Source organism: Centruroides sculpturatus, unplaced genomic scaffold (genome assembly GCF_000671375.1).
Source record: "Centruroides sculpturatus isolate CEXI.00-Female unplaced genomic scaffold, Cexi_2.0 scaffold402, whole genome shotgun sequence".
Classification (NCBI taxonomy): Eukaryota; Metazoa; Arthropoda; class Arachnida; order Scorpiones; family Buthidae; genus Centruroides; species Centruroides sculpturatus.
The window spans coordinates 16,316-39,974 of NW_019384685.1; the positions used below are offsets into that span (position 1 = coordinate 16,316).

The following is a 23,659-nucleotide window of genomic DNA, read 5'->3' on the forward strand; positions in this document are numbered from 1 at the left end:
TTTTTCCGACGAGTTTTATGGGGTTAAATTGAACATTTTTATCTAATAAAATACCTTCCTCGTAAGTTATTTGTATGCACTCACTATTTTAGCATATTTAATTTGAACTTTATTATTTTTAATGCAATTTTTATACAAATTCTTACATGGGGGAGCGACGATTTTACGTAATTGTTACCCAAATTTTTCAGCGGTTTTAAATTAACAAGGGAAATATTGTAGTTGGAAGCGAATATAATTAATTATCATATACGGCATTGTATAATTAAATTTGAAGAACAAACTCTTCTCTAAACACTTCATTATCTTAGATAAACTGCTTTACAATAAGTCACCAAACTGTTTCAATTAATGTTTAAATTTAATGAAAGGTCATACATTTTAAATGATATTATCGATATTTATTTATGACTATACTTTAAAAATGATTTTCCTTTCATTATTATTTATTAATTAATATATATATATATTTAACTTATTGTTTTGAAAAAGACATAATTTAATTTTTCCTAATCTTCTCCGAATAAAGATTATATTCCCCATGAGATTTGAACATATAAATTAAGATTTGTTAGACGAGAAAAAAAAATGTTTTTTCTTACAGTTTATTATTAAAAAACAGTCTTTTTTTAGCTTAATGTCGTGCATAATTTATCGATACATTTTCATATTTTATTCAATATAATGTTCCGAACTCGTTAAAAAACGAAAAGAAGAAAATATCGTTAAGAGTTAACATCATAAATCCACTTTACATTCATATATATATATATATTACTTTTTTTTTAAATTTAAAATTCAAATTCGACCAATTAAAGAAGACCTACCTAAATTATCTGTTTTTAATTCTGATTGGACCGGATTTGCTTTCGTCACGGATTATAAAAATCCAAGACTGTTTATTGGTGGGAGGAATGGCAAAAAAGTGCGTTTTTTTAAGACGAAAAACGGAAAAAATAAAAAACGAAATTTTATTTTTGTGTGTGTGTGGGGAGGGGGAGAAACGGAGGAATTTATTTTTTTTATTTTTTTCTCTCTCTCTCTCTTTTTTTTAATTTTTGTTATTGTTTTTTTTAAGTTTTAAATATTAACGTCTCCCATTTCTGTAAGGTATTACATTACCACAACTCGCCGTTGAGCTTTCGCAAAATTGACAAGCGCAGGTTATAGCTTCGTAATATTGATATTTTCTCAATTCTGGTCCAGCATCTGGATCACAATGTTTTAATTTGATCCTTCGTAAGATCTTCTCTTTATGCATACAGACGGGATGATAGGATTTCTTGTAAGGAAACCTCCAATCGGCAATCTGCAAAGATATAAAATAAACGTAATTAAAACATTCCCTAAGGTAATCGGTCGTGTAAATATGATAACTCTATATAATTCTATATAAAACTTTAAGAATTTGGGTTCCATTACTTGTATAAAATTGACTTATCTTGCGTTATAGTTACAAAGTTTTCTCGGTCGTGCTTTATATTCTCATATACGACTTCATTCATTATACATTATGTTAAACTAGTGTTGCTTATAACATCTGCATACATTAATTTTAATAATGATTCTATTTAAACTTTCTTTGAAAAGCATTTGTTAAATGCCAACCACGTTTTAACCCTTCTTAACATTTCCATTTTTCCTACTCGTTAATTCTTAGAAAAGTAATGGAACTTTATGCATTAGTCCCTCATTATATCGCAGATTCGGATATATCGATCTCACCGCGTTATAACGGGGGCTACTTGACAATATTTCGATGTAAATTACTAATTTTCGCCTTCTTACTGTTGTTACATCGACGAAACGAATTGATCAGAAGCTTATTATTTAATTATCCTGTATAAAATGTAGTGTTATTTTTCAATTTACCTCAATAGAATCACACCTGCCCCAACAGGACATGACTCTAAGATTATCCCAACATTGTCGTCCCCTTTCGTCCGTTCTCGTTGCCTTATAAAAATATTCTGTTCTGCGGCATTCCAGTGTGGATAGGGGATCGACAGCAGACAAAGTTGTCACAAATGTCGCCAACATTGCTGTCAAGAAGAAACCCCGAATGACCATTCTGACGGCAGAAATCCTTTACCTTTTTATATTCTTCTTTCACTACAAAAAAAAGGGGAGGATAAATAAATAAAACAAATTAAAATATAATCGCATAAAGACATTTAAATAATTAATCAGGTAAAATATAACACAACAAACACGCCTTTACCCTATACAATAATTATTAAACATTCGCTCTACTTAGTATTCGTCACAACACTTCATCAAGGGAAAAGCTTTAATATTAACGTAATTTCCCGAGTGAAAATTACTTATATTTGTAAATTAATAAATATAAACACTTTCAAAATAATTTTAAAAGATTTATATGCAATTTTTATTTAAATATTTATATATATTTTACGTAGAAAAATAAGTAAAAAATGCATTTATCCGTTTAAACGGCCGGTAAGTAGTTTAATAGTAAACCGATATGACAGTTACTTTGCAAATAAACTAAAAAAATGCTTCCATTTAGTGATTTTGTAGATATTTAAAGTGACGTAGTTCAAAGATTTTTCTATCTTTCCACTTAAATTCAACTGGATGTGGGCTATATACTGAGTATTTATATTTATGAGGAAGTCAAGCGTTACCAGTCAAAATGTTTTATTCACAATTCTAAAAATAAAAATAAATAAATAAATAAATAAATCCTATCTGAATTTGTTTAAAAATAGCAATAACGTTTCTTCTTCTATTTTCTTTCTTTCTTTTTTAATAAACTTAATAACAAAATCTATATTTAAGTTTTAAGTTATAAACTTGATAAATGATGCTATTCTTCTTATAGGACTTCTTACTTTCTTTAAACATACAAAATAAACGTAGAAAAGTGTCATTTAAAGCTATATTTTAGCCATTTTTTGTGTAAATTTTGTTAACAGAAACCATATAAAATTTAGTTTCGTCCATTATTAAATTTTTTTTTTAATATAAAGCAAATATTTTATTTCTTTAAAGAATTTATTAAAGATTTTACCAAGGAGTATTATTTTACAATATCAGTTTAATTTATAGTCTATAAAATGGGAGCAAAAATGAAATTCGCGCTCATTAAGACCAATGGTGCAGCTTTCAAGAGACATCAATTTACAAGGTAAAGTATGCTTAGAAGAAATAGAAAATATTTCACAAAGTTCATCACAGAAAAGTCACTTACGCTACAAAATTAGTGAAAAGAAATTTAAAAAAAAAGGAAAAAATTCGAATATTTTAATTAAATGGAGAAAAAAAATCCATACAAACATTGACTGGAAAGATTTTTTTAAAGGGAGGTTGAAGAGCAAGATCGAAATAATTTAATTTACTTAATGAAAAGGTGTGAATCTACACAGTCGTAGGGATGTAATAACTGAAAGTGTAAAGATTGTTTACATTGAGAGCAACGTTGTTTGTTGACTTGTAAATCTACAGGACCAAAGATTGATCCTCGTATCGCTTAATCGTTCAAGGTGACCAAATATTTGCTCGAAGGTTATGTTATAGATGGAATGGATCTTTGCTCGTGCTTCTATCGATAAACAAAATCGAAAATGTGTCGAGAGAGCTTCATTCGTGTGTCAAAGCTTATTCTACTCGTGTTCACATTGGAAAATGGTTTCTATAAATGTCATAAATTTCATTTTCTCTTCTCTTAACACATAAACAACCAGTTTTTCACTTTCCGTAATGAAATAAGTGTCGATATTAATTACAATTAAAAATTCTAGACAATGAAATATGCCCATTAATTAAGTTCTAAACAGATTTTTAATAATTTAAGGACAATGAATACTTAACTTATTCCTTATTGATGCTAATGAGTTGAAATTAATTTAGTAAGGATAATTCAGAATTAATTGTCACTTATGAAAGATATTCATAAATATTAATTGTGATTTATTGTAGTTTTGTACGAATTAACTGAGTTGCCATCGATAACGTAGCTTCACTAATAAAATTTTGTTGTAGTCGTCTACGTTAACGATTATGACGATCTCAGACAAAATTATATGTAAATTTAATTAAGTTTTAAATAATTTAATTACATAAAAGTTTTTTAAAAAAGTTAATTAAAGTAATTATTACTTTTAATAGGTCTTGCTTTATATTTATTCGTGTAATAAATAACTTTATACACGTTTATTTTGAACCCATAAATGACAATCTGGAATTTTTATTCCTGTCTCTAGTTAAGTTATTATAAATAGTGATTCTTATAATTAATTGCAATTAATATTTACGGCAATAACACGATTTAGCCAATTATTTTCTCAATTTCTTAATTTTTCTAATGAATCAGATCAAGTTTTCCAATCAGTGAGTTATCATCTCTAACGACTTGCTTTTATTCTAAGAGAGGAACTTCTAAAAACTCCAATTTAGATGATTTAGTTATTAATAAATTAAACTTTTACATCATTTAGATTAAGTATAATAGATAAGTAATTATAATTTAATAATCGCATCTTTATGGGCACACATTCTATATTATTTTTGTGTGTAGACCCTATATTAGAGCCGGATTTTCGCGTGAACTAAACAAGTGGTAGCTTAGGGCCTTATATAAAGGGAAAGGCCCCTATTATACACGAACTTTCCGGTCCGGGATGAAAAGATGATTCAATTTTATATAATTTAGTTAAGTATTAGTTAATTTATACCTGCCAATTATTTCTAAAACAAAATTATTGATGGATTAAATTGTTATTTACATGTAAATTTTCGAAACGATTTAGATGTTTATAGAATTTATTTACTCAAAGCCACACTTAAATTCAATATCAACAACGATTTAGGCGACAAATTCAAAGATTTTTATTCAAATTTCATTTGTAAAATGGGATCAACATTCGATCTGTCGGAACAAATTTGAATAAGCTTAAGAATAATTCAAATTTATGCTATAGGAAACGATGACATTTAACAAATAATTAACAGCTTCCGGTCTCGTCTCATTAAAATTTATTATAAATAATTTTTGTAAAATATTTGTTACAAGATAAATTAGAAGTGTCAAGTCTATTTGAGCAAAAGTTTTTGTATCTATATCATAAATTTCGAAGGGGATAATGTTTCTATGGAAACAAAGGGACATAACAAGTATCTGCCTGCCGGTCTTCAGCATCATCCGGCTATGGGATTTATATCAAGCCTCTTCATCTCTCCTTCTTTCTCTTCTAGATAAGATGTTCACTCTCACGTTTTAACAATATCCTTCCCATTTCCTACACTGCATTTAACACACCAATGTTTCCATATTGATACTTTAATACGTACTCCACCGAGGAAACTATTCTACTCTACTTATTTCGTTTTATTTACTGTTTCTCCCATTAAAAAAGTATTAAAAACTTAAAAAGTCACATTATTTTCTCTTTAAATAATAAGTAGACTTATCGTAATTCATATTTTTAAAACAAATTTGTTTATAATTCTAGATTATTATCAAGACAAATATTTATTCAACAGATAAAATTCCTCACTTAAAAAAAAGTATATATATATATATATCTTGTATTTATTCTTCATAAATATTTATTTACTTTAAAGAAAATCAATGAGATGAGTCATTTATTCATAAATAGGTCTATTTAAAATGGTAATTATATATTATATTTATCAAAATTAAAATTAGGTTAAATAAGTTTTAGTTGAAACTGGAAGAGAAACGTTGTTTTGACTTCATAATTTTATTATATTTTTGAAAGTAATGATAAATTTTCCAACGGAAGGTTTATAAAATGAAAAAAACAAAAAGAAAAAAATGCTTATAATTGACATTTTGTAAGATACAATCGATGACGTGAATGGTCAGAAGATAAGATCTTAAGATGTTTCAAGCTGTTTCTCCAAAGGACAAAATCCTACTCATGCAATTCTGATGGGAATCTCTATATTTTTCTTCCCTTTTTTCCGGATATGAACTCGATTTAAACAACTGTTATTGCTTAGATGATTAATATCCATAAATGCCACCTCCTATAATTCATTTATTATCGGAAAAAAAATCATACAGTTTAATCTTAATTAATGAATAAAATTTTCTATAGATAATGAACCGCCATTTGCAGGGGAGCAGATAAGAAGAACTGGTGTGTTATCGGACCAGAATTCAATTTGTTCTCTCGTAGAATATATATTTTCAATGATAGCCAAATTGCGTGAGTGTCGACAGAATTACTCTCGGATAACATTAATATACGATAAAAACTTCTATGACATTTAGTCCAATATGTTTACTTATAAATACTACGAGATGTCTATCATTTAAATTATCATCTTATATACACAAATATATATATATATATAATAAATAAAGTTGATATACACGAAATATTTTCGACTTATTCGTGTTTATATGTAATATAAACTAAAGATAAATCGTTAGAAAAATATTTGAAATATTTAACCAATGTAGAAAAATAAATAATATTTTAAATTTTAATTATAATTAATTATTTTATTTATTAAAATTAATTTTATTTCTTGTGTAAAAGAAAAAATATATATATAGATATGCGTATGTATGTATATATTTTCTGTTACGGGAATTGAAGTATAATCGAAACTTGTGTCGAATGGAAACATCGTCGAGATTGTTGCTATGACAACTAAAGAATAGAAAACGAAGTATAATATAACCAATTCTTCAGTTGTCATTGTGATTTGATAAAAAATTTATTACCTTTTCTTCCTTGCTTACCTTCAGTCAGGGGGAAAATATACGAGAAACTACAATATAAAAGCGTTTTCCCTCCATCAGATTTTAAGAAAAAAAAATTATTTTTATTTAAATATATGTATAAAGTGTCGTATTGTTACAAATTATATATAAATTATTATCTTTATCAGCAAGATTATTATATATTTATTATGGAAAATATTTTAAAATATTATTTTCCAATAAATTGCTAGAAGTTCACTTAATAAAATACAAGAAGAAACTTTTATTATTTTAATTTATATTTTGTTTTATTACATAAGTAAATTTTTTTTAAAACACTTCTTAATTTTATTAATAGTTTAATTCAGAAAATTAAGGTTAAAACATTAAAAAAAATTTGGAATATTTGATTTAGTATTTTAAAAATTGTATAAATAAAATAATTTTAAAAGAAAATAGGACAGAATAATTATTTTTACTACAGATTTGTTTATATTTAATTTGAAAAAAAACTTTAATGGTGCGGGTTTTTTTTATAATATTAAAATAATAGTTTAAAAAAAATTTTAATATTTTTTATGATAAATTTTTCATTAGTGGATGGGAAAAAGATTGAATGTTTTACGTAGAGAAATTGTCAAACTAGAAAACCCATTTTTAATAAAATATAAACCGTTTTCATATATCAAATTTATATGTGAATTAACGTCACGGAAATGATCGATCGTTATTTAATTCTCTTAGCATAAAATTCATCAGCTGTACAATTGTTTAATTCGTAGTTTTATTTAGAATTAATCATGTAAAAATTCTATTTATATAAATTATTAATCGTGAAAAATTTACCAATCGATTCGAATTAAAAGAAGAAGAAGAAAAAAAAAACTTCTCGTGTCAAATAGCAAAATAATATTTTCCTGTTGATTCGTTTTTCTTTAAAAAAAATATGTTGACAATCTGTAGCAGATTTACCAGGAAGCTAAACAAACAACTACTTGGGGCCACGCGCCGAGAAGCCCCCATCTCAATTGGGGGCCCTTTATAATCTTTTTAGAAAATATTAAGTCGTAATGAGTTTAATTCTTCTTCGATTCCTGCCTTTCTTCTTACTTCTTTTTGTTTTGTTATTTAGTTATTTTTGTTGCAAGGGCCACGAAAAATTTAAATCGCTCGGGGTCCCTTCGAAAGTAAATCGGACACCGGTGACAACATTAGTGTAAAATTAATATCCTTACTTGTTAAAGAGTTATAAATCAAATTTATAAGTAGACTTTTATTACGAAAACAAGCTTCTTAAGTAACTTTTCTTACCACGTTATACCCGGCAGCATATTATGAGATTTTTGTATTTCGGCCGATGTTTATCTTGTAAGAATTATGAAGAAAAGTTTGTTGTCCGATATTAAATAAGAAAAAAAATGAAAATAAATCATAACTAGATTACACAAGAAAGCAATTACAGTTGGAATATCAACGCCCGAAGTAATAGAACAATCCCCGAACACGAAAAGAGTTTCAATCTACATCAAAGGATTAATGAGAATCATCAATGAAGTTTGCAAGTAGTATTCAATAATCCCGTTATAGTACTAGACCACTTGCTCGAATTAATTGTTTGACAAAGCAGAATATTCTCGGAAACATAAAATTAATGGCGAATCATAAAAGAATGGAGTAAATTTCTTGCTTCGAGTTTTGTAGGTAGAAATTGGGGAATTTATTCACTTTAAATAATTTTATATTCTATGCCTGGCATATAAAATACAATGAATTTTTCTAGAAAAATAAATATAAAATGAATTCCGATTTAGGTAAGTGAGAATAAATTTTTATAATTGAAGTTTTAAAATGTCGAAAACAAAAGTAATAAGATTTTCTACTTACTGGTATACAATTCTCCGAAATGAACGTATTTCAAAGAATAAAGATCAATATTTTTATGAAATTTTTTAAGTTCTAGAAAATCTATTTTTAAGAGAACTCTCTCTCACTCTGTTATGCATTGATTAATTGATAAATGCACATAAAAAGTTTCTCTGATATAATACTTAATGAGTACTTAACTATGCTCATAGTGACGTGATCTCTTCTCCGCACATTCAATATAAAATTATATTAGTTTTTCTTATAAAATATTAAACTAAAATTATTGTTATTTAACAAATTTAAAAATTATATTTTCTTTACAACATATTTAGATCTTGGTAAATTTCCTAAGCAACAAGATTATATAACAGCTCGGCAGTGCTTCTTGATAAAATTCCAGACTGATGTTTATAACATTTTTATACATTTAAAAAACAAGTTTTCATATTTTTACGTTATTAAATATTTTATATTTTATGAAATAATCAGATTTTTTTTTACGCTTAAAACTCTTAACGACGTTGGTTCAACAGGTACGCAAAACTTTTTTCGTATACGAAGGAAAAATTATACGTTATTACATAATTATTAATAGTTTTCCATTATCAAATTACCGCCAACTGAAAAAAAATGGATGATTTGATTTAGACATAGCGGAACTTACCTTGTTTTTTTACTATATATTAACGTTCCTTCCGTAACTTTACTGTCTACAGATGTAGTAAAGTAGTGAATGAATTGGCAAATGCATACGTCAACTCTTCCTCTTGGTATCTGTGGCGTGCGTTCGATGTAATTCTCTGCACTATCTCCCGCTCGAGAATCTTATTGGTTCATACCACCACCCACACTTCGGCAAGTGGCTGCCCCCACCTTTCCTACTTAGCCTCTATAGTTTCTCTATTGACTGGTAGAGGGTGTTCCGTCGCAGTTATAAATTTCATCTAAAGTATATAGTAGAAAGGTACTCTTTCGTGTTTCCAGAGAATATTTCACTCAAAAATCGATTCTTTTTTAAATAACGTTTTAACTAAACTCCTTCACGAAATGTGTCAAATGACCGTTTATGTAAGTTAACGGCCGTTTTTTCAAACGGCCGTTAACTTACGAGAAATACAAACTACTCGTTTTCAATAATTACTCATTGAACGTAATGAACATACAAAAACTAAATCCGGAGCTTAACTTTAATAATAAAATTATTTACACATATATATTCACTGTTTATTTTAATTTTTACATATACATATATAAAATTTACCCGAATTTATATGTTTTATATGATAAATAATTTAATTATTTTCGAAAAAAAATCATATAAATAAATTTACATCGATACTTGATACATGCTGCCATCTCGATTCCGAAACTCGTATCACGTCTTCAAGTTATGGATAAATTTCTTTCGTTAAAATAACAATAAAAGAAGATTATAATGGCCAAATTTTGATAGATTTAAAATAATAAAATTCGCATAAAAAATAAATACAATATTTTTAGGGAGTGGCCATTTAAAGAATGTATTTCTATGCAAATATTATAGAAAATTATATTTTTAAAAATTCATTGTATAAGTTTCTATGATAATTATTAACTTATTAAAGAGAAGAAAAATTATAATTATTCTTTATATAATCTAATCAGAAGCTTTATAGTTGAAATAACTTGATATGTTCTACATTACTTCTTTTTTTTCTGCTCCGTCTCCATATCAAATTATTGATTTTATATCAACATCTCAAATATAGAAACTGTTGATTTTTATCTAGGAAACTATCTATTGTTATTTTTCTTTTATATATTTAACTCGAACTGCCATTTTAAAAGAAACTGCAGCTTATATCTCTTTAAATCTCATTGAAGATAACAGGATGTTCGTTCATGGATTGTTTGATATCTGATATCTGCACTTTTATTTTTACTCAAGCGTTGATTGAAACTGATGGAGAAAGTATCAGCAAAATTTACAACGATAAAAGAATTTATATAGAATTTTTCAAATTTAATGTAAAATAATAATAAAAATAATAACTCGCCGATAAATTATTGATAATAATTTCGATTATAATGCTAAATTATATTGTTATAAACAATAAATTTCCAGATATTCAAAGTTAAACTCGGTAAAGTTTTATTTTAAAAACAGTTGAAAAAATATTATTATTATTATTATTATTATTAGATGATGTGAAATTTTAAAATTAATACGAAAAAAAAACATAGAGCTTAGATTATAACATAGAGTATGGAGCATTTAATATAGAGTAAAATAGAGCAATTAATATAGAATGTAGAGTAGAATAGAGTATAGAGTAACTTTTCTTATTTGAATATAAAAAGTTGTTTTAAATTCATATAAAAAAAGAGGAAGCAAAAAAAATGAATTAACAAATGTAAAGTCAAAAACTCCTAAATATATTAACAAATTATTTATAACAGCGTAAAAGTACCTCTATTTATTAATAATAATGATGCTATTAAGAAGTTTCCCTGGAATACAAGCAAACTAATGAAAACAGTTTATAAATTAATTAGGTGTTTAGATATTAGCCTTTAGAGAAACAAGAAAGTTGAGAGATAATTGTATTTCAATTCATATGAATTTCCAGTTAAGATGTTAAATTTCTAATGAAATAAAANGGAGACAGTCACACGACACCCTTGCCCCTTGCCATCTATGTTCGAGCACCATCCCGTTGGAAAGTGGGTCTCGGGAGGCCTTATACGAGACGTAACACGTGTGGCTACGGGATGTCACTAACGTACCGCTGGGCCGTCGCGGTCACTTCGATCACTACTAGAGGTGACCGGTTGTACAGTACTTTACGTGATGGCACCCCTAGACCGTCACACTGGCTGTGGGGGCGGTGTGTGGCTTCAAAGCATAAGCAGGCTTCAGGCGTTCACCACACGGCCGTAGTCGGTTGCCCAAACCGAATCTGAATTTGTCGTTGCGGTCCAATCCCGTCGGGAGCGACACCACTTCAAAACGAAGGCGACGGTGAATGTATGTCAATAGTAGCATACGTAATGGCCAGAGCGTCCCGAGCCCTGGCGCCGTGTGTGCCAGCTGTCTCTCGTCCACCGGTCCCAACACTTCCTCGCAGTGTTGTTACATAGTTTTAAAGCGAAAGTTTAAAACGATGACATGAATTACTACAATATAATGTATATTTTTATTTTGAAAAGTATTTTACGTATATTTATATCGGCTGTACAATAAATGATGTAAAAATTGTTGTTCTTATGTACGATTAAATTCGATAAGGCTTTTAAACCCTACCGTATAAATCTTGTATATTGGTAATTTTTAATCGGAAATAGTGGCGTCCATTCGTTTTATTTTAGTTTCCGCTTATCCGAGGTAGCATCGTTCTACATCACCCGGAGTAATCGGGGTTCTTCGTATATGAAATTTTAAACCTATTACTACAGACACGTCTCTTTACGGTAGAGGATCCGGAAGAAACTAAAGGAGTTTTAACTCAAAAATTTAAAATATTTGAATAATCAATAAGTAATTATTATTTATTAATTAAAATGTACGTGACGATTGGTATTTGGATGATCCGATAAATAATATTTGCCGATAAATTAATTATATTTGATTATATACATATAGCCTATATTAATTTTCTTGTTATAAATATAGACTAAATATTAATTTATAAAAGTAACATTTTTATATTCGTTATCTATATTAAAAATTTGTTTAATCTCTGTTAAAGTACTTAAAAAGTCCAGTTAAAAGTTATTTAAAATAAAAAGTATAAAGTATAACTTTTAATAAATGAGACTGTTAACAATAAAATGAACTATCCTCAAAACAATATCTGTATTTTTACATGTATTGTGCAACAATACCTTTGTGTACTGCAAATATATTACATCCGTTTAACTGTTAGATTAAACTCAAAATTATAGAGAGTTGTTACAGGTTGGTTGAATAATATTATAACGACGAACAAGTCTAAATCAGGCATTGTATAAACAAAGCTGATACTTTGAAGCTTGCATAATTAATTTTAATGGAAAAGATTTAAAGTAAAACCAGCAATTATTCATTGTGACTATCGGGCTGCAATTTTTAATCATATTTTTAATTTATTTAATTTAAAATATATTCTCTCCCTCTCAAATTAGTAGTGTCTTGCCCCCGTACATCATACTTTTCCTTTCACAATAGAGTCGTGCCAGTCACCTAACTAACGCCTTTCGGGGGAAAATTTTTAAATCGAAATAATATAACTTTTACGGAAAGTTCTTCTATAATTAATCGGGCTTCCTACCTTTAAGCTTTCATCTATCTAATTCCGTTCTGGAGAAGACAGACAGACAGATAGACGGACAAATTTACAATTTTTTAAAAATTAGTATAGAATGAAGATTTTCCACATCATAAATAATTAATTAATTATATACATATATAGGTGCATTTGTTTTAATAAATATAGTTTTAAATAAAATTAAGTGTTTTATTAAACTGCGATCACAGGATGAGACAAAATACATACACTTTATATCAATTAATCATACTNTAATATAATATTTAAATTAAAATAAATAATAAATAATTATTACTAATTTTCTGTTTTGTATTGGAATTAAAATTTAATATTAACTCAAAGAATTGTTTCTTTATTTAGTTACATTATGAAAATTTAACTTATTATTATAGATAACAAAGAGAAGGAAGATTTAGTTACTATGGTGATGAGACTAAATCGATTCTGGACATAGTACCTGAGGTATCACCTGTTGAATAACCTTTGACATCTTACTCGTCTTCCTGGCCCCGGCTGCCCCAATGTGGGCCTGGCAGAATTAATAATGGACTCGACGAAAAGAGGCTCTCTTAGTGCCTCTTAGGGCGAGGGAATTTTTTAAAATGATACCTCACACCAGTTTATAATTTTTATTCTAATTCATTATAATTTAAAATTGAATTTCGATGTTTATTTTTAAAATATAAAACTGACTTTTTCTATTTTGAAAGAGGAAGGAAACACAAAAATAATTTTTTTTTTGTTTTTTTTAAATAATAGAATCTTCATTGGATGAACGAAGTTACTATTATAATTTTTGTAACTTTTAAATATTCATATAATATTATGTTTATTTAATTAACATTAACAATACTTTCTACAGTAGTTTATTACAGAAGAAAAGTTCGAAGGATCTCGAGAGATCGCAACAAATTCTGTTCAAAAGATAAAACTATTATTAACAATAATCTGTCATAAGTGACTTGTCACTAACTATGTTGTCATGGCAACTAACGGCTCGTGAACACGCTTCGAAAGTGTCACCAATCTGTCTTATCATTCTTTAACCAACTTTCTTAACCTTTCTTTTTCAAATTAACGCCTCAACTTTTTTCACTTACAAAACTATGTTTCAAATAATACTTAAGTGAGATATTTTTATTAAACTAAATCGAATTTAAAAGCAATGTCGGTCTGCAATTTTTAATCATATTTTTCATTTATTTAATTTAAAATTTATGCTCTCCACCTCGAATTAGTAACGCCTCTCCCCCATACATAATACTTTTCCTGTTGGCAACAAAGTCACCTATTTAACTCCTTACAGAAGAAAATTTTTACGTGGCTTCCAATTTGAATGGGAAGTTCGTATGTAGTTAATCTAAGCTCATATCTGGTCTCGATTTTCATTTATCTAACTCCGTTCTCGAGATTAAAGAAAGACAAAAAAACCGACAGCAGGGGAAGTTTATAAGTCTACATTTTTTTTTCAAATTGCAGTCCAATTAATTAACAAAAGCATATAAACAACTATTAATTTAATTTGATAAGTATCTAGTCGAATGGGCCTTTCATTATGGATGATTATTAAATAATATTCTCCATTCTCCACCCAAATGAGCTTCCATTACCACATTTTTACGTTTATTTTTCCAGAAAGTATTCAAATTACCGAGTTATTCAAATCATTTATAAAAGTTAATTTTAACGTAAAAATTATAAAGAATGTTATCTTAAGAATTTACATTTTAAAATTATAAATTATTCTTAAGAAAATTAAGAACTTTTTTCTTTTCTAGGCTGCAATTTTCAAATTGCCATTGTCGCCCGTCCATCCGTCTGTCGGTCCTCCGTTAATCTCCGGAACGAAGTTAGACAAAAATCGAGAAAGTTTATTATAAAAACTTTTAGTTATCGAATAAGATTTTGTGATGAAAATGTATAAAATAATTAAGTATTTTTTACACATTAATTAAAACAATATTTTAATATTTATCTTCGATATATCGATTGTATTTGAAATCAAAATTTAAAAATGGGGTATTAATAATCAATTTTTATGATAGTTAACAGAAAAATAACTATTTGTTTTAAGTCTAGGGAATCTATCGATTGAGAAAAACATAATTAAAACTCCCACGAAAACAATTTTATATTTGCAACACATCACTGTATTTCGTGTCGAAAGAGCTTTTCCCCTTCGAATGTGTACAGCCGACCCTCTATAACACTGTTGATTATTCCGTTTTATATGAATTCCATGTTGTACGAGTCACTTAGATTTTACAAATAAGTGAGCCGTTCACAGCCCGGTNTCCATGTTGTACGAGTCACTTAGATTTTACAAATAAGTGAGCCGTTCACAGCCCGGCACACTTATTTGTAAAATCTAAGTGACTCGTACAACATGGAATTCATATAAAACGGAATAATCAACAGTGTTATAGGGGGGTCGACTGTATTTTAAAATGATAAAATTTTAAATAAATTCTTTATATAGAAATAAAAAAAATTCTTTTTATTTTAGGATAGTCTCTTTATAAATATATTTTTTTCATTTTTAAATATACAGTACACAAATTTTTATAAAATAACGAAAACAAGTTCGAAAAGTATTTTAGCGCCATCTTTTAACAAAATTTCAAAACAATATTTAAAATATAGTACAGTACAGTATAGTATTTATGTATGATAATATAAGATTAGAACTAACTTTTTCTGAAAAGTAAAATAAAATAATTTATTTATAAATATTGGTATTTATTTTTCTGTTAAATAAAATATAAAATGTATGTATATAATTATATATGTACTAGAATATTGCGCGACTTTATTGTATGGAGATAGAATTGAGGAGGAGTCGGAAAGAAGTGATCCATACACTGGCAAGCCACGGAAGACATCTTTGCACTTGCTAATACAAAAAGGAGCTCCAATACGGGTGCCGTACGGTGTCCCGCAACATCTCGGTCCTCTAGTTCGGCCAAACTCCTAGGCTGTCAGACTTGGCGTGATCACAGACATGTTCGATGGGTGATAAATCGGGAGACCGGGCAGGCCGGGGAAGTGGCAATGTGGCGGAGACAGTCACACGACACCCTTGCCCCTTGCCATCTATGTTCGAGCACCATCCCGTTGGAAAGTGGGTCTCGGGAGGCCTTATACGAGACGTAACACGTGTGGCTACGGGATGTCACTAACGTACCGCTGGGCCGTCGCGGTCACTTCGATCACTACTAGAGGTGACCGGTTGTACAGTACTTTACGTGATGGCACCCCTAGACCGTCACACTGGCTGTGGGGGCGGTGTGTGGCTTCAAAGCATAAGCAGGCTTCAGGCGTTCACCACACGGCCGTAGTCGGTTGCCCAAACCGAATCTGAATTTGTCGTTGCGGTCCAATCCCGTCGGGAGCGACACCACTTCAAAACGAAGGCGACGGTGAATGTATGTCAATAGTAGCATACGTAATGGCCAGAGCGTCCCGAGCCCTGGCGCCGTGTGTGCCAGCTGTCTCTCGTCCACCGGTCCCAACACTTCCTCGCAGTGTTGTTACATAGTTTTAAAGCGAAAGTTTAAAACGATGACATGAATTACTACAATATAATGTATATTTTTATTTTGAAAAGTATTTTACGTATATTTATATCGGCTGTACAATAAATGATGTAAAAATTGTTGTTCTTATGTACGATTAAATTCGATAAGGCTTTTAAACCCTACCGTATAAATCTTGTATATTGGTAATTTTTAATCGGAAATAGTGGCGTCCATTCGTTTTATTTTAGTTTCCGCTTATCCGAGGTAGCATCGTTCTACATCACCCGGAGTAATCGGGGTTCTTCGTATATGAAATTTTAAACCTATTACTACAGACACGTCTCTTTACGGTAGAGGATCCGGAAGAAACTAAAGGAGTTTTAACTCAAAAATTTAAAATATTTGAATAATCAATAAGTAATTATTATTTATTAATTAAAATGTACGTGACGATTGGTATTTGGATGATCCGATAAATAATATTTGCCGATAAATTAATTATATTTGATTATATACATATAGCCTATATTAATTTTCTTGTTATAAATATAGACTAAATATTAATTTATAAAAGTAACATTTTTATATTCGTTATCTATATTAAAAATTTGTTTAATCTCTGTTAAAGTACTTAAAAAGTCCAGTTAAAAGTTATTTAAAATAAAAAGTATAAAGTATAACTTTTAATAAATGAGACTGTTAACAATAAAATGAACTATCCTCAAAACAATATCTGTATTTTTACATGTATTGTGCAACAATACCTTTGTGTACTGCAAATATATTACATCCGTTTAACTGTTAGATTAAACTCAAAATTATAGAGAGTTGTTACAGGTTGGTTGAATAATATTATAACGACGAACAAGTCTAAATCAGGCATTGTATAAACAAAGCTGATACTTTGAAGCTTGCATAATTAATTTTAATGGAAAAGATTTAAAGTAAAACCAGCAATTATTCATTGTGACTATCGGGCTGAAATTTTTAATAATATTTTAATTTATTTAATTTAAAATATATTCTCTCCCTCTCAAATTAGTAGTGTCTTGCCCCCGTACATCATACTTTTCCTTTCACAATAGAGTCGTGCCAGTCACCTAACTAACGCCTTTCGGGGGAAAATTTTTAAATCGAAATAATATAACTTTTACGGAAAGTTCTTCTATAATTAATCGGGCTTCCTACCTTTAAGCTTTCATCTATCTAATTCCGTTCTGGAGAAGACAGACAGACAGATAGACGGACAAATTTACAATTTTTTAAAAATTGCAGCCTAATAAATTACATAATTAACTTTAATAAATATGCTTAATATATTATAATTTCATTGAGCTTTTAAATATAAATTTCAGATTTACTTTGTACCTTAATTTATCTATAAAAAAAACCATTAATTATAATTAATTAAATGTTTTTTTTTGTAACTATTTCAATCGCTTACAAGTATAAATGCTTGAGATATAAATACGAAGTAATTCTGCTGTAAACCATAAATTATTCTTTTTCTACAGAAGAATGGACGAGAATAAACCAAAATTAACAGATAATCGTTTATCTACGGGGTAATTATTATCACATTTTAATGTAATAATTTTGAAATTTTACCTTGGAGATATTGTATTTACTATTTCTTTCCGTTTTTATTCAGCGGCAAAAATAAAAAAAGAGTACAATGGGACGAATTTAGCATCAAACAAACATGGCGATCGTCCGAGAGAGACTCTGGCGATACGGAAATCAGAGATAACAAAGAACAGGAGGAATACGAGAATGCAAACCATGAAGAATTAAACGTTGAAATGTCGAGAAATGAGTTAGTAACTTTATTAGCAAATTCTAAACTTATCGATTTTGTTGTAATACTTTTAAAACAATTTCTGTCCCAAGAAAAAAGTATTAATAATTTAAATTTTAGTCTCGAGTCATCTGCAGTACGACCAAAAATACGCTCCGGAAACAACGACGAAAATATGCAGAATTCGGGTACTTTAACTATTTATTAAATTCTCAAAAAGTTTGAAATTAAAAATAATAAATTTTAAAAATATGCGAAATAAAGTTTTAAGAATTTTATTTATTTATTTATTCAAATAGCTGCAACTAGGGCATTCGAACAGAAGAGAAAATTACACTACAACGAGTATTATGTTGCAAAGCTGGTGAAAAATCTTTTCGGTGATCAGGATATATCAATAGAATTTATATAAATTTCAGCAATTATTTTACCGTTAAAATTCGGACTTAAATAAATTCGGTTGTGAAGTAATTTTACAATTATTTCAGTTCGTTTAGACAAGAAAATCCAGGAACAGTTGCTTAACTTTTCCGGCAACAATTGATGATGCCATCTGTTATCATATTTTATTTTAAAAACTTTTTATAATTTTAATTATTATAAAAAGGCAAAAGCTTAATTTTAAAAGTAGGAATAGGTTTTATATAAAAAATTGAAAATGCTAATAACCAGTAAAATCGTCATAAAGTTTAACCCTATTGGAGATACATACCACCACTATTATCTCCCCATCCCTTCCCAACTTTAATCACCAATATTGAATAGCATCGATTCTCGTAATAAGCAAATTCCCCTCAAAATTTCAGAAAATTTCGACAAAATGCACGGGAGTTATTAAACTTCAAAGAGGATGAACAAAATCTGTCCCACCACACACTAACATCCATACATACAGAAAAAAAAACAGAATTTTTTTGCATTTATCTCGATGTTTTGATGTCCCTCGACTCAAAAAATGTAATTGATAAAATAGTACGGTAAGTAGGGACGAGGTACAATACAAATTTTGACCATAACTAATGAAAAAAAGCCCTTTCCTACTTACAATTTAGATTGATAAGAGGTTTTCGGGATGGAAGTGCATTCGTAAATCGGGTGACACCGTATACCAATAAATGGCGTCAACCAACCTAAACTTGATCCTCCGTTGACTCTAACCGGGAGGTGATGATGGAGTTTCGAAACTTGCGTTCGTATTTTACTTCGTTATTGTCTTTTCTCTGACGTTTTAATTAATGTGTATGTGGGGGCACGATTTTGTTGAGAAGAAAATCATGCCCACCCCACACACAAGTCTCTTTGAAGCTTAATAACTCCTGTGCTCTCGCCACCCAGGACGCGTGCCCTTTGCTCGTCCTTCGGACACTGTCCTAAAACTGGCCTCTGCCCCGGTATGAGCGGACGGGTTTGTCACCGCCAAGCGTTTACCCCCTCCGGACGTTTCTCGACTCCCCTCCAAAGTCTACTTATTACTATTTTCTACCGGCGACTCCCGCCCACTCTCACTCAGCGGCCACTGACCGGCGGAAAAATTGGATACTAGGAAATCTCCGTTTCGCACCGCCGTAGGGGTGGTCCTTTCGGAGGTCTTCGACGTCAACCCTCTTTGAGGCAGTAGCATGTATAAACACGGGTTCTCCATTGGAAATTGTAAAAACTGTCCCTACTGTAATAAAATCGATGGGAGTTACCATTACATCTTCGAATGCCCTATAACCGAGATCGAGCGAAACGAAGTTAAATTAATTGTTATCAAGAACGGTGTTAGCTGGCCTTGTCAGCCCTGGAAACTTCTTAGCACGCAAGAAATACATGACCTCTTTCAAAGGTTTATTAAGAAATATTTCCGGGTTACGACCGTCGGTAGGAGTTGCTGCAACCAGGTCGGTTGCTCTACCCAGCCCTAGGCTCGGAGTCGTCTCGCTCTTCTTTACTGCCGCCCGCCGCTTCCTCCTCTTCCCGGAAACGCCTTGCGGCACTCGAAACTTTCGTCTTCCGTAGCCGCCGGGGGCGGAGGGTGGGAGAAAATAGCCGAAATCTCCGTATCTGACAACGAAACGAGACCAGGCAGGAGGATTGTGGCAGGAGGATGCCGAGGAGGATACCGAGAACAGACAGGAGAATGCCGAATTTTTTCGTCTATCTTTCGAAAATCCTAAAATAGATTAATATGACAAAGGACAATTATACTAAACAATGGATAATCTCCGAAAAATAACTTTCCGATTATATACGATACGGTCGTCGGACACTCGACCACTGGTGAACGCTTATAAAAAGGTTTTATTTTCGTTAATGTGTCGTCGACTTATCTATATATATAATCGAGATGGGTTGATAATAATAATAATAATAATAATAATAAGCGCAGACCCCAAATGGTTAGGAGTCGANGTCTAAATCAGGCATTGTATAAACAAAGCTGATACTTTGAAGCTTGCATAATTAATTTTAATGGAAAAGATTTAAAGTAAAACCAGCAATTATTCATTGTGACTATCGGGCTGAAATTTTTAATAATATTTTAATTTATTTAATTTAAAATATATTCTCTCCCTCTCAAATTAGTAGTGTCTTGCCCCCGTACATCATACTTTTCCTTTCACAATAGAGTCGTGCCAGTCACCTAACTAACGCCTTTCGGGGGAAAATTTTTAAATCGAAATAATATAACTTTTACGGAAAGTTCTTCTATAATTAATCGGGCTTCCTACCTTTAAGCTTTCATCTATCTAATTCCGTTCTGGAGAAGACAGACAGACAGATAGACGGACAAATTTACAATTTTTTAAAAATTGCAGCCTAATAAATTACATAATTAACTTTAATAAATATGCTTAATATATTATAATTTCATTGAGCTTTTAAATATAAATTTCAGATTTACTTTGTACCTTAATTTATCTATAAAAAAAACCATTAATTATAATTAATTAAATGTTTTTTTTTGTAACTATTTCAATCGCTTACAAGTATAAATGCTTGAGATATAAATACGAAGTAATTCTGCTGTAAACCATAAATTATTCTTTTTCTACAGAAGAATGGACGAGAATAAACCAAAATTAACAGATAATCGTTTATCTACGGGGTAATTATTATCACATTTTAATGTAATAATTTTGAAATTTTACCTTGGAGATATTGTATTTACTATTTCTTTCCGTTTTTATTCAGCGGCAAAAATAAAAAAAAAGTACAATGGGACGAATTTAGCATCAAACAAACATGGCGATCGTCCGAAAGAGACTCTGGCGATACGGAAATCAGAGATAACAAAGAACAGGAGGAATACGAGAATGCAAACCATGAAGAATTAAACGTTGAAATGTCGAGAAATGAGTTAGTAACTTTATTAGCAAATTCTAAACTTATCGATTTTGTTGTAATACTTTTAAAACAATTTCTGTCCCAAGAAAAAAGTATTAATAATTTAAATTTTAGTCTCGAGTCATCTGCAGTACGACCAAAAATACGCTCCGGAAACAACGACGAAAATATGCAGAATTCGGGTACTTTAACTATTTATTAAATTCTCAAAAAGTTTGAAATTAAAAATAATAAATTTTAAAAATATGCGAAATAAAGTTTTAAGAATTTTATTTATTTATTTATTCAAATAGCTGCAACTAGGGCATTCGAACAGAAGAGAAAATTACACTACAACGAGTATTATGTTGCAAAGCTGGTGAAAAATCTTTTCGGTGATCAGGATATATCAATAGAATTTATATAAATTTCAGCAATTATTTTACCGTTAAAATTCGGACTTAAATAAATTCGGTTGTGAAGTAATTTTACAATTATTTCAGTTCGTTTAGACAAGAAAATCCAGGAACAGTTGCTTAACTTTTCCGGCAACAATTGATGATGCCATCTGTTATCATATTTTATTTTAAAAACTTTTTATAATTTTAATTATTATAAAAAGGCAAAAGCTTAATTTTAAAAGTAGGAATAGGTTTTATATAAAAAATTGAAAATGCTAATAACCAGTAAAATCGTCATAAAGTTTAACCCTATTGGAGATACATACCACCACTATTATCTCCCCATCCCTTCCCAACTTTAATCACCAATATTGAATAGCATCGATTCTCGTAATAAGCAAATTCCCCTCAAAATTTCAGAAAATTTCGACAAAATGCACGGGAGTTATTAAACTTCAAAGAGGATGAACAAAATCTGTCCCACCACACACTAACATCCATACATACAGAAAAAAACCAGAATTTTTTTGCATTTATCTCGATGTTTTGATGTCCCTCGAGTCAAAAAATGTAATTGATAAAATAGTACGGTAAGTAGGGACGAGGTACAATACAAATTTTGACCATAACTAATGAAAAAAAGCCCTTTCCTACTTACAATTTAGATTGATAAGAGGTTTTCGGGATGGAAGTGCATTCGTAAATCGGGTGACACCGTATACCAATAAATGGCGTCAACCAACCTAAACTTGATCCTCCGTTGACTCTAACCGGGAGGTGATGATGGAGTTTCGAAACTTGCGTTCGTATTTTACTTCGTTATTGTCTTTTCTCTGACGTTTTAATTAATGTGTATGTGGGGGCACGATTTTGTTGAGAAGAAAATCATGCCCACCCCACACACAAGTCTCTTTGAAGCTTAATAACTCCTGTGCTCTCGCCACCCAGGACGCGTGCCCTTTGCTCGTCCTTCGGACTGTATGTATATAATTATATATGTACTAGAATATTGCGCGACTTTATTGTATGGAGATAGAATTGAGGAGGAGTCGGAAAGAAGTGATCCATACACTGGCAAGCCACGGAAGACATCTTTGCACTTGCTAATACAAAAAGGAGCTCCAATACGGGTGCCGTACGGTGTCCCGCAACATCTCGGTCCTCTAGTTCGGCCAAACTCCTAGGCTGTCAGACTTGGCGTGATCACAGACATGTTCGATGGGTGATAAATCGGGAGACCGGGCAGGCCGGGGAAGTGGCAATGTGGCGGAGACAGTCACACGACACCCTTGCCCCTTGCCATCTATGTTCGAGCACCATCCCGTTGGAAAGTGGGTCTCGGGAGGCCTTATACGAGACGTAACACGTGTGGCTACGGGATGTCACTAACGTACCGCTGGGCCGTCGCGGTCACTTCGATCACTACTAGAGGTGACCGGTTGTACAGTACTTTACGTGATGGCACCCCTAGACCGTCACACTGGCTGTGGGGGCGGTGTGTGGCTTCAAAGCATAAGCAGGCTTCAGGCGTTCACCACACGGCCGTAGTCGGTTGCCCAAACCGAATCTGGATTTGTCGTTGCGGTCCAATCCCGTCGGGAGCGACACCACTTCAAAAGGCGACGGTGAATGTATGTCAATAGTAGCATACGTAATGGCCAGAGCGTCCCGAGCCCTGGCGCCGTGTGTGCCAGCTGTCTCTCGTCCACCGGTCCCAACACTTCCTCGCAGTGTTGTTACATAGTTTTAAAGCGAAAGTTTAAAACGATGACATGAATTAC

The 23,659-nt window shown here is 30.6% G+C and overlaps 2 protein-coding genes and 1 long non-coding RNA gene across 6 annotated transcripts; 2 read left to right on the forward strand and 1 right to left on the reverse strand.

Annotated features, from left to right (window-relative positions):
- LOC111627038 (thyrostimulin beta-5 subunit-like) lies at positions 1 to 9,590 on the reverse strand. Its single transcript, XM_023370583.1, has 3 exons — positions 9,231 to 9,590; positions 1,873 to 2,112; positions 1 to 1,309 (listed from the first exon to the last, which is right to left on the reverse strand). Exons 2-3 carry the CDS (start codon positions 2,068 to 2,070, stop codon positions 1,088 to 1,090), a joined length of 420 nt encoding a protein of 139 aa, XP_023226351.1. The 5' UTR covers positions 2,071 to 2,112; positions 9,231 to 9,590; the 3' UTR covers positions 1 to 1,087.
- Positions 9,591 to 10,647: 1,057 nt separating this feature from the next.
- On the forward strand, positions 10,648 to 18,650 carry LOC111627034 (protein phosphatase inhibitor 2-like). Of its 4 annotated transcripts, XM_023370576.1 has the most exons (7): positions 10,648 to 10,689; positions 13,245 to 13,314; positions 14,631 to 14,770; positions 17,885 to 17,935; positions 18,022 to 18,186; positions 18,289 to 18,356; positions 18,468 to 18,650. In XM_023370576.1, the coding sequence occupies exons 3-7, from the start codon at positions 14,763 to 14,765 to the stop codon at positions 18,578 to 18,580; spliced, it is 405 nt and encodes a 134-aa protein (XP_023226344.1). In that variant the 5' UTR covers positions 10,648 to 10,689; positions 13,245 to 13,314; positions 14,631 to 14,762; the 3' UTR covers positions 18,581 to 18,650. The 4 variants fall into 4 exon arrangements, with proteins under 4 accessions (XP_023226344.1, XP_023226345.1, XP_023226347.1 ...); XM_023370577.1 differs by lacking the exons at positions 10,648 to 10,689; positions 13,245 to 13,314; positions 14,631 to 14,770 and adding an exon at positions 17,080 to 17,207 and having other exon boundaries at positions 18,468 to 18,649; XM_023370579.1 differs by lacking the exons at positions 10,648 to 10,689; positions 13,245 to 13,314; positions 14,631 to 14,770 and adding an exon at positions 17,177 to 17,254.
- A 2,729-nt stretch (positions 18,651 to 21,379) lies between these two features.
- Positions 21,380 to 21,975, forward strand: LOC111627037. The gene is made up of 3 exons (XR_002756967.1): positions 21,380 to 21,510; positions 21,613 to 21,680; positions 21,792 to 21,975. It is a non-coding gene; the product is annotated as an uncharacterized LOC111627037 (long non-coding RNA).
- Positions 21,976 to 23,659: the final 1,684 nt, after the last annotated feature.

Excerpts from the sequence above, each read along its gene's own strand:
- LOC111627038 (XM_023370583.1), bottom strand. The coding sequence starts at position 2,070 with ATGGTCATTCGGGGTTTCTTCTTGACAGCAATGTTGGCGACATTTGTG. Across the intron at positions 1,310-1,872 it reads GCAGGTGTGATTCTATTGAG|ATTGCCGATTGGAGGTTTCC; the intron begins GTAAATTGAAAA and ends ATATCTTTGCAG.
- LOC111627034 (XM_023370576.1), top strand. Across the intron at positions 17,936-18,021 it reads GATAATCGTTTATCTACGGG|CGGCAAAAATAAAAAAAGAG; the intron begins GTAATTATTATC and ends GTTTTTATTCAG. Across the intron at positions 18,357-18,467 it reads CGAAAATATGCAGAATTCGG|CTGCAACTAGGGCATTCGAA; the intron begins GTACTTTAACTA and ends TTATTCAAATAG.